Source organism: Balaenoptera physalus, assembly GCF_965194825.1.
Source record: "Balaenoptera physalus genome assembly, chromosome: 9".
In the NCBI taxonomy this organism is placed as follows: domain Eukaryota; kingdom Metazoa; phylum Chordata; class Mammalia; order Artiodactyla; family Balaenopteridae; genus Balaenoptera; species Balaenoptera physalus.
The window spans coordinates 14,421,875-14,432,495 of record NC_138888.1 but is presented as its reverse complement, the minus strand read 5'-3'; the positions used below and the strand labels follow the sequence as shown (position 1 = coordinate 14,432,495).

General features: G+C 48.4%; 1 protein-coding gene across 1 annotated transcript in view; it reads left to right on the top strand.

The window, feature by feature from the left end:
- The window catches only part of ESR1 (estrogen receptor 1), a 258,183-nt gene extending 248,499 nt beyond the window's left edge, over window positions 1–9,684 (top strand). The window contains exons 8-9 of the mRNA XM_082474704.1: window positions 4,234–4,417; window positions 8,535–9,684. Coding sequence (XP_082330830.1) covers window positions 4,234–4,417; window positions 8,535–8,769 — 419 coding nt within the window. The 3' untranslated portion in view covers window positions 8,770–9,684. The remainder of the gene's footprint in view (window positions 1–4,233; window positions 4,418–8,534) is intronic.
- The last annotated feature ends 937 nt before the right edge of the window (window positions 9,685–10,621 follow it).

Below are 10,621 nucleotides of genomic sequence, written 5' to 3'. Positions count from 1 at the left end.
TTAAGCTTTCCTCTCTATAGCCAACTCGCATCCTGGACCTCTTGGGAACAGCCGTACCAAAGCTTTTCAAGACTTTTCACTACAGTTTTTCATTTGGAGTAGGATTAGTTCAGTAGGACACTCAAGAAAAACATCCTTCATTGTTTGGGACTGTCCCGCGCATTGCAGGACATCCAACTCAGCCCTTCCCACTAAGGGGCTTCAGCGACCACGAGCTGTCCAACACCCCCCCAGGACCAGCATAAGTACCAGGAGGAGGGGCCGCAGTCGGAGGTGAAGGCTAACACAGATGCAGTGCTTGTGAAACGGTCAGCCTTGAAGGCAGTTACGAGCAAACACACCGCTGGGTTGTGGAAGCCATTCCCAGCAGCCCACCTTCAAGGCTGATCTGCCGATGAATCCCTGGGTCGTCCATGAGCCAGATCCGAAAAGAAGCTCTTTCTTATTCCAGCTGAGTGGCAGCTTTCTGGCCTAGACCACTTACAGCTGTGGGTTTGAGGAGTTTTCTTCACTCTCTTTTTCCTTCGAGTCATTCCCTTTGCTTTTCTGGTCAAGCTGCTATAGATGGAATGACTGTCCCAGGGTCCGCTGTCACGTTCTTCCTTCTGGAAAAGACAAAAAAGAAAATGGCCTTACTTGAAGACTTTGTCCTCAAGCATCTGGTGAGCCTCAGCCTTCCACACTTCTCCGGGAACAGTTAGATGTGCCCCTCAGTGGAGGTCAGCGGCCGTGTGTGTGGGACCTTGGGCTGTGCTAGTGTTTCCTCTGGACACAGTCACATGCACACATGCACTACCGTGTCCATACCTGCATTCTTCCAGCCTGCGGAAGACTCCATCATCTGGAAAAGTGATGAAGGGTGGCAAGGGTGTTCCTGTGGGGTGGAGCAAAAAGGAGGAAGGAAAGAAGAGAGTGTCCAAGCAGAGAACGAGAAGGAGGGAGAAAGCAAGAGCAAGGGTCACTGAGAGCCAGAGAGGGAGAAAGGCTGAGATCTCTTGTCTGTGGGGTGTCCCGCTCCCCATTCTTTTCTGCCACCCGCTTTCTCCATAGACTCTTCCTGAAAGCTCCCAGTGTTGGCTGCAAGATTCAGAATACGTAGAGTGTCAGATCTGCCAACAGCACGTCAAGACTGGATAATGACATACAGATTGTTTTTTTCCATCTTTGGGATTTGGAGCAGCCTGGGGAGTTGCAAAAGCCTGCCTTGTTGTAAGACTCTTTCTGAAGGCTCGCACTGTCTGATCACTGGCTCCGTGCTGCTGGGAACACTGGCGCAGCTGTCCAGGGTGGCAGGGACCACCTGGGATATGGAAATTACCGGGAACCCTGTTTGGCTTTTGCCAGAGCACCTGAAGCATTCTGGGAATTGGAATTTCTGTTGTTTCTCTCCACCGGCCCCTTAGGGGCAAAAGGCAGCAAACACGGACCACGTTTTTTGCCAGAAAAACCCAAAAGGAAGATGGCTGCAGTTGTCAATTACTGGTATTTCAACAGGACTATATTTATTTCGAAGTATATTTGCACGGCTAGGAAGCATCTCACAAGGATGAGATGATAAGCTGTGTTGGTGCCAAAACAGGACTAGAAAAACAGGCTTGTTCTGAGAATGGCTTGCATCCCGAGAGTCAGTGTTAAGAAATCCTTCCTCCACAGGCAATAGCTGCTCTTAAGACATTAATGCTTAAAAGAAAATAAGGCTTGGAATCCCTATCTCAGGACACGCTGTCCGCACACAGTAGGTTCTCAATGAGAGCATGTGGGAGGGAGGAGCCCACGGGAGGATGCGGAACCAGCAGCACAAGGGAAAAGCACACTCCCCAGAGCCTGAGTGCCAAGGCTCTTACCTCCACAGGAGAGGGCAGAGTGCAACGCAGGCCCTCAGGACGCCCGTGATTCCGCACAGGGTGCCCTCACCCTGTGCATGCAAGCAGGAGGAGCAGGTGCCGCCGAGTGTCACCTTCCCACGCGGGGACATGGAAGCTCCTTGGTTCTGTGGTTTCCTTGAACAAGAATGGGATTATTGGTGAACGAGGCCAGCATCCTGGGTGGTAACAAAAAAGGAAACTGGTAGAAAACACATCATCCAAGTTGGATTAACTCAGCTCTGTGGCCTGGGCAGGTTCCCAGGACATCCAGCCAGACACAGGGCCTCTAAGAGATGCGAGGCTAGAATGTGTGTGATGACATGAGGGCAGGGAGAGGCATGGCTGTGGGGCTCTGGAGAGGCTACCCCTGACCCCTCAACCCACTGGCACACACCTCCCTTGCCATCCGTTACCTCCTGGCCAACACCAAGGCCACTAGACATTTGCCCATTTTTCTAGTGGACACAGTCTTTCTCAGAAGCCCACATGGAACATAAGTAATCCAGCAATTTCTTTCTCATCCCACTGCCACGCTTACTCATTCTGTGCTCAATTTCCTTTGGATCAGAGTGCCTCTGGGTATCAAAACTACATTATTCTATTCTAGTGCCTGTAAGCCAAGAGCCTGACCATTCTGGTTTTGCTATTGTCGTATTTGTTTTAAATATTAGCCCTTTTCCACTCCAGGCAATTACAACTGTATTTACTGTAAGCTCCTCTGTGTGGGTGTTTTCCCCATTCCCAACCTACAGGCTGCTGTGTGAGCAGTAACTCACACTGCGTTACAAGTACAAAGTCGGGGATTCATAAACTTGGGGGCCTTTAACTTGAAAATACCAGTGAGGCTGGGGGGAGGGGAGGAGAAGAAATATACTTATGGGTGGGCCAGTGGGCTCGTAAGACCAAGAAAAAAAATGTTGCTAAATAGACGTACGTCTTGAGAAAAATACTGTCATCTGCCCCCTGCGAGATGATGCGTTTGGGTAGGTTGAGCTGATTTCTGCAGTGTTTACTTGATAGAACAGCCATCGTTGTGGTCCCAAGACAAGAATACTCCATCCTGCCCTCCTTTTGCTTTCAGTACTTCTCACCTCTTTATCACTCACCTTCCTCTGCTCCTTGGGCTGAGCTCACAACTTAAGTCAAAGAGTCAGGATTCTTTCAGTTGCAAGTGACAGAAACCCCACTAACACTATCTTGAGCAAACAGGGGATTTATGGATTCATGTGTTAGAAAGGACATTATGGAAGCTTAAGGTCAAATGAAAAAAGTAAGAACCAGGACCTTATGACAGGAAGTAGGATTTCTCCCTTCCCTCCCCTCCCCCCTCCTGCCTCCCCCGCGAAACTATCGCCTCTGCTGGTCGCTGCTGGGCTCCATTCTGCAGGGGGAGCTCCACGTACCTGGAAGATGGCGCTTACAAGTCCCACATTCTCATCCTCCCGGTGCCTCCACCCTAGAGGAAGGAACTTCCGCCCACAACTTCCATATACAAGCTCAGAGAAAGCTCTGGTTGTCTATCTCGGGGCTAATACTATCCAAAAGGATAGAGTGACCTGATTGTCTAATTTCAGCCTTGAGTCTACCTGTGGCCCCGAGAGCAGGATTTATTACCAGAAGAAAGGCAAGAGGGGGAAAAGAAAAAAAAAAAAAACATGCCTGGCAGTGAAAACCAGCAGTTCCCGGGGTCCTCTCTACCCTCCCATCATAAACCTTTCAGCTGAGGATGAAAAGTACGAAGGCCCCAAAGCTGACCTGAACTGTAACAGAAAATTAAATCCTACCTGGAAAAATTGCCTGTCAGTCACTTAGCAAATCACTTTTGCTCTCTCTGTGCCTCTCACGGAGAGGTCACGTGTCTCCTTAGAGTCTCCGCTATAAAACCGGATGCAGAGTCAGCACACTGGCCCATTCTCCACTCTGCTCCATCCCGTCGAGTTTGCTCAGCAGGTTAATGCAGCTCTCTGCCCTTCGGATTCTTCATGTGAAAAGGAACACTAATGCCTCCTTCGTGGAGTTGTCGTTAGCGTTGGTGACAGACGTGTCAGAGGAGAGGTGGCTGGTATTAACCATCACGGCCCCAAGGCGAACAGTGCCTTTCCAGGGAATCTTGATGACAAATCCTGGAAACTGGCTCCCACACAGGGGGCCACATGAGTTTCCTAAACATGTGCTCTCACACACGTACATTCCTAAGGAATTTTGCATGGTTGCCTGGACCGAATAGATCGCGAACTTCCCCGTTGCCGGGCGGGGGCGGGGTGGGGGGAGGGGCACTGGCTGAGTCTTACGTCCCACGCACATGCCCAGCTTCCTGGACCTCATCCTCTTTGAGTTTCTCTCTCTCACTCTCTCTCTGCACATTCAGGAGTGTACACATTTCTGTCCAGCACCCTGAAGTCTCTGGAAGAGAAGGACCATATCCACCGTGTCCTGGACAAGATCACAGACACCTTGATCCATCTGATGGCCAAAGCGGGCCTGACTCTGCAGCAACAGCACCGGCGTCTGGCCCAGCTCCTCCTCATCCTCTCTCACATCAGGCACATGAGGTGAGGCGTCCTTGGGTTTCCCATGGGAGAGACGTAAAGAAATCAAGCCCCCAACAATATGTTACAGCTGGCCCAGGACGGGCTGATGCCTGAGAACAGATAACACACTCGGGGCGGTTCCCGGCACATAGCATAAAGGCTGTGGGAGGCTAGCAGAGGGAGGCAGTAACTCTGTCTGGGGTGTGGGCGGGTGTCAGAGAAGCCTTCAGAGAGGAGATGATACTTAACGCTGAGTTTGGCGCATGCGCAAGATCTTAAGCCGGGGAAGAGTGTGCAGCGTGCAGCTCAGGGGAGGAGGGTCCCGTTTGGTTGTTCACTCTGCCCCAGCCAATCAGGGGAAGTCTGCGAGCACACTCGTCCTCGGAAAGCACTGTGCACGTCCATTACTGTTCCTGTGTCGCACTCTCCTTACTTACAAGTGGAAATTCTAAATGAGGGACTCTGGGTCCAAGCGCCTCGTGGCTGGTCAGCGTTGACTCCTCCATCCCTCTCAATCCATTCTTGTCACCCCCGTTGCCATTACCCTCGCCCGAGCCACCATCATCTCCTCCTGGATTTCTGCCCCAGCTGCCTAACCTGTCTCCCTGTCTTCAACTCAGAGCCTTTCTAATCCATTCTCCACAGTAGAGCCAGTGTGATCATTCTGATACCAAATCTTATCACATTGCTTTCCTACTTAAAGCCTTGAAGTGGCTTCCCATTGCTTTTAGATGAAAGTATAAATCCATTTATTTTGCTTATATTCCTTCTTATGCTCTAGCCTTACTTAACTTTTAGGACTTCCTGGTAGTCTGGGCTGTAGCCCTAATCAGCTGTTCTCTGAGTCAAGGGGGACTTCCGCTTCAGGCTGCAGATAGGCTGCGCAGCTGTTTACCTCCTCTGGGCTCACGTACACATCTGCGGGTCAGCTGATGGAAGCAGGGCACAGCTGGGAGACTGTGCATCTAGCTGCAGGCCTGAAGGTTGGCCAGGTGACTACCCTGTGTGCCTCTTGCCCTCCTTGTAGCCACAGGAGAGCTGGGACATGTTCTCCTCATATTGATGGCAGAGGCACAAGAAAGTGAGTCTGTTTGGGGAAGTGCATTTTAATCTTTTAGTTAAGTCACGTCCACGAACATTCCACTGGCCAAGCAAGTCACATGATAAAGCCCAAAGTCAAGGATCATGGACACATGGCACAGAGAGTGAATCTTTCCGAACAGTAAGCTAATCTATCATAGCTTAGATACGACTGCTTGCAGGAAGCATCTCCTGACCCTTCACACCTAAGTGAGATTTATACCCTGTTCTTCCTGATTGTTACTGCTCATTTTTTATCTTTCAGCACCATTAGACTGTAAACTCTGTGAGGCAGTTATCACAACCCATTTTGCTTACTCTGTGTACCCAGTACCACCTAGCATAGGGCTTGGCATGTAGTAACTACTCAATAAATACTTTCTGTAGAAGGACGATAGCAGAGGAAATAGAGCCTTTCTGTGCCAGAAGGTAAAAGTGGCCTTGTTTCCATTCTAAATGGCTGGCCAGAGGCTTAGTGGGTACCATTCCCGTGAACAGAACCCAGCCTGCAGGGAAGAGATGAAGAAAGTATCGGATTCTTTACTCCAGAAAGGCCACAACAGTGGTGAAGTGATGACACTCGGGCATGATGAAGTCTCTATGACCTTGTGCTTACACCAGGACCCCAGGAATGAAAAAGAGATTCTGCTTATTAGTGGCTATGAGGGAAGGGCCAAGGTGTCTAGAAAGAGTTAGATTAATTTTTAAGGGGTCTTCAGACCTTGAGACTGAGTCAAATGGCAAGAAGTTCATCCCATCAAAGTCCCAGGTGCCTCCTTTTCTGGAGATAACTTTGCCAACTGTTAGCTTCTTGAGAAAACAAATGTATCTTTCTTTGTATGTCCCACAGTGCCTTACATGTCGTATATGCTCACAACATTATTCCTGAGTGAATGAGTGAATAAATTTATGAATGAACAAATTACCTGAGGTTTTTCCTATGAATTTGAAATTCACAAATGATGGCTTTCACTTGGCAAAGTTGGGGAGAAAGTGACTGCAGTCTCTGTTCTCAGGGAGTCCCTAAGAATCCCTGTGTCACAGATGAAGGACTCACATTGGCCAAGTTGAGTAGGTGACTGCATTTGGAGTACACATTTTCAGTCCTTTCCCATCCATTTCTTTTGATGAATATTACACAGAGGGAAGAGGGGGATAGATCAGAATAACATAATCCCCTACCAAATTTCCTGACCGAGAGAGTAACCTTCCCCTTGAAGAAAATGTATTAGCTCTACTCCAAGCTAGGAATTTCACTGATGTAGAAACCATGTATCACAGATGAGGGGTTTTTTTTTGTTGGTAGGAATTGCTGAATTTTCAAATCCATTAACTGCTTGTCAGCATTAGCCAGCCTAATTAGTTAATACCAAGTATATTTGCACTGCATATACAGGCCTTGCTAGTTTTACTGGCAACACGTGGCCAAGGGCAACGGCAGCGAGAGTTCCTGTTTGAATTGTGTGACGAGCTGGAGAGAAGTTGCTATTCTATTGCAAGCTTTGAGCTTTCTCTCTCTCACTCTCACACACACACACACCCCCACATACCAACAACAGTATTATGGTGCCTCATTACAGCCAATCTAAATCACAGAACTCTGTTGTGTTAAGCTTGGCCCCAGCCATATGTTGTTATTCAGAGCATTTAACACCAGATTTCATCTGATGGTAAATGTGATTCATTAGGTTGCAAGAGGAAGACAGTGTCAGATCCAGGGGCATTTAACTTTAACAGCATTTTAAATTAAAACAAAAACAAAAAAACAAAATCCCACTGAAAAACGTAATTTAGGTGGTTGTGTTATATGGCCCTAATCACTTTGATGCTGTGTTTTCATGGCGCATCTCCAGCTAGGGCTGACTTTTCCCCTACTGAAAATGCAAATATTTTTTAGGATATTCTTGGTCTGTCTACTCATGATCCATGATTCTTTTTAAAGAAATGTCAAGCTAGAGAATAGTTTTTTTTTTTTTTTTCCTGGTGGTAGTGTGGTGGGGACACAGCAGAGATGTAGCTGGTGGAGGACAGGGCTGGGGGTCGGGGGAAGAGTGGTAAAAGGAGAAGCGCCATTTACATGCATTTCCCTAGGTCCATCTATCCCATATTTTCTGAGCATTTACCATGTTCTTGCCACTGTTGGAGACCTACAGGATGGACAAATTGCAGCCCCTCACCGAACTTGCACAATGTGTGTTGGGATGTGGGTTGGCAGTGTGTGTGTGTGTGCACATGCTTATGGAACAAGAATAAACATACATACAGACATACACACATAGGAGAATTTCAGGTTGTCATAGCGCTGGGAGAAAAACAGTAACATGAAAGCCAACGGCTAAACCTGCAGGGCCTGGAACCGAATGCCACTGGGGTCATGGAAGGCCTTTCAGAGGAGGTGGCATTCGAAGATCTGGGGGAAGTTCATCCAGGCGGGGGGACAGCAAGTGCAGATACCCTGAGTCTGGAAGTCTTGCTTTGTTTCTTCAGGGCCAGCACGAAAACTAGGGAGAGAGGCAGCACAAGCTATGTCAGTTGGACCCTGCGTAGCACGGACAGAAATTCAGATTTTATTCCGAGTTACGTGGGAAGCACCTGAACAGTTTGAAGCAAGGGAACTTCTTGAATGGTTTATTGCACATTTAAAAAGCTCTTTCCTGGAAATCTGAAAAAGAGGGGATGTATGTATACGTAACTGATTCACTTTGCTGCACAGCAGAAACTAACACAGCATTGTAGAGCAACTATACTCCAAGAAGAAGTAATAAAAAATAAAGTAAAATAACAATCTAAAAATAAATTAATTAATTAAATTAAAAAATAAAAACTCTTTCCTACATGGTAGCCTATCTCATCTGTTCTCTTTTTAGGTGTAATTGCGATAGAGGGAAAGAAATTCACCCGCATAGTAAATCCTAAACTGGCTCTTTAAATAGGAAGAAAGGTTGGCATAGCAGTGTCGCTGGGGTTTTTCTTACTTGCCCTTCCTCGGCATTCATTTCAGCAGTCCCGGATCTGGGGATGGTCTAAAGTGGTCCTGTCTGTGTCTTCCCGCCCACAGTAACAAAGGCATGGAACATCTGTACAGCATGAAGTGCAAGAACGTGGTGCCTCTCTATGACCTGCTGCTGGAGATGCTGGATGCGCACCGCCTGCACGCCCCAGCCGATTTCGGGAGCGCACGCACGGAGGACGTGAGCCAGAGCCAGCTGGCCACCGCCGGCTCAACTTCATCACATTCCTTGCAAACGTATTACATCACCGGGGAGGCAGAGAATTTCCCCACCACAGTCTGAGAGCTCCCCGGCTCCCCCCACGGTTCTGAGAATCCCTGTCGCACTTTACCCACATCATGCACCACTCTAGCCGACTTCTGCCCCTGCACACACTCTGGCATGCACCCAGCGCTGGCTTTCTAATATGGGTGGCCATTCATTTGCTCGCTCAGTTCTAAGTGGCACGCCTTCTTTTGGGAACAGCCAAAGGGATTCCAGGGCTACTTTCTTTGTAACAGCTCTGTCTCTCTCTCTCCCTTTGCTACCTTACTCAGCATGAGGATTCCCTTAGCGTTTCATGACTGAGCTCCGTCTACGAGCTGGGCTCAGATGACTGTGCACTTTAGCTACTTGTGACCCAAGGCCTGGAGAGTGGACATTTCACCTCCGTGAATGTGAAGCACTTTTTAATGGATCTTATTTAAGCATAAGCCACAGGAAAGAATTGAAAGTGGCTCCTTTAATTGCTGACTTGGAGAAAGCTAGGTCCAGGGTTCATTATAACATCCTCTTGTATTCCTATAGTAACATATCATTTTATTAAAGTCAGACCTTAAAGCTTCTGCTCTGTTGCGTGGCTGTAGCAGAATAGCTGGTGATTGTCCAACCACTTCCCCTATAGGAATACAAGATGCACACAGGGAAAGAAGAGCCCCTAATTGTCAAGACTTGGTCAGCTAAATACACTGCACCTTCAGATTTGCTGAATGCTTTACCGTTAGCTTTTGAGAGCACTGGGTATAGGTCATGGGTTCCAATTAATTCTTGCTTCCCATGGACCCATGGAAAACAGCAAGTTAATCCCAGTTAAGTCACCTCCACATACACCAGTTTCTTTGTGAGAGATAAATTCTTGTTTTTTGGTTTTTTTTTTCATTTTATAAAAGAAAGCCCTCTCCCCCCCAGGACTTGCAGTAAATGGGCTTCAGGACCTGTTCTGGTGTGATCTCACTCTTATCAGCAGAGGGCGCTCTGCTCGGCTCTTCCTGGTGTGTAACTTACAAGGTGAATTAGTCAGGTGTAGCGCCCAGGCTATGACCAAGGGCAGTTTAAATGCGCAGGCACCCTGGTGACACTTTTAGCCCTGGAGCACTGGGCTTAATAGTAAATGTGCACGATTCTTGTAGGTACTAGAGACCAAAGAGGAAAGCAGGGCAGAAACTGGATAAAACTGTGAGGCTTGGGGTGGCGCTGCCACAGGCTGCAGCCGCTTAGGAGTGCTACTGGCAGACCCCGTACTGCACTGCGGGGCTGCCCTGGGGTCCACGGGGCAGTCCTCCTCTTCCTCATCTCCCCGCATGGCCCAGGTTGGAGGCACACTCTGAGCCGGGGAGGAGGGCCAGGACCGGAGCGCTCCGAACTCAGGCTGCCTGGGGCCTGGTCAGACCACACCTGCCCTCGGTTGTTTAGAGCTCATCCAAAAATCAGGGTTTGGCCTTGAGGGGGAAAACAAACAAACAAACAAACAAGCTTCCCTAGAGTCTATTTCATTAACCTTCATAAGCCAAGAGAGCAAGACTAGAATTGGGCCACAGGAATCCCTAAACCTATAGGCTAAACAAGAGAGGCCTACGCCAGCCACAGGGCGGATTCCCCGGGTCTTTGCTTCTCTAGAGCAATTACGGATTATTTCCCCTTTTCAGCGAAAAAGAAAGTTTGGTTTCCTCTGGTGACCGCATTGTCTGCAACTCAAAGCCCAGTGATAGGCAATGTGTTAGCCAACAACCCAGCCAAGCTTCTAGGGCTTCTCTTGGGATGCCCGTTTCAAAACCGGATTTCATCCATTTCCAATGACCCAATCAGTGATCACCAAAGGACTGGGAACCTGGGAGGGCCAAAAAAAAAAACCAAGTTTTTTTTCACAAGTGCATCT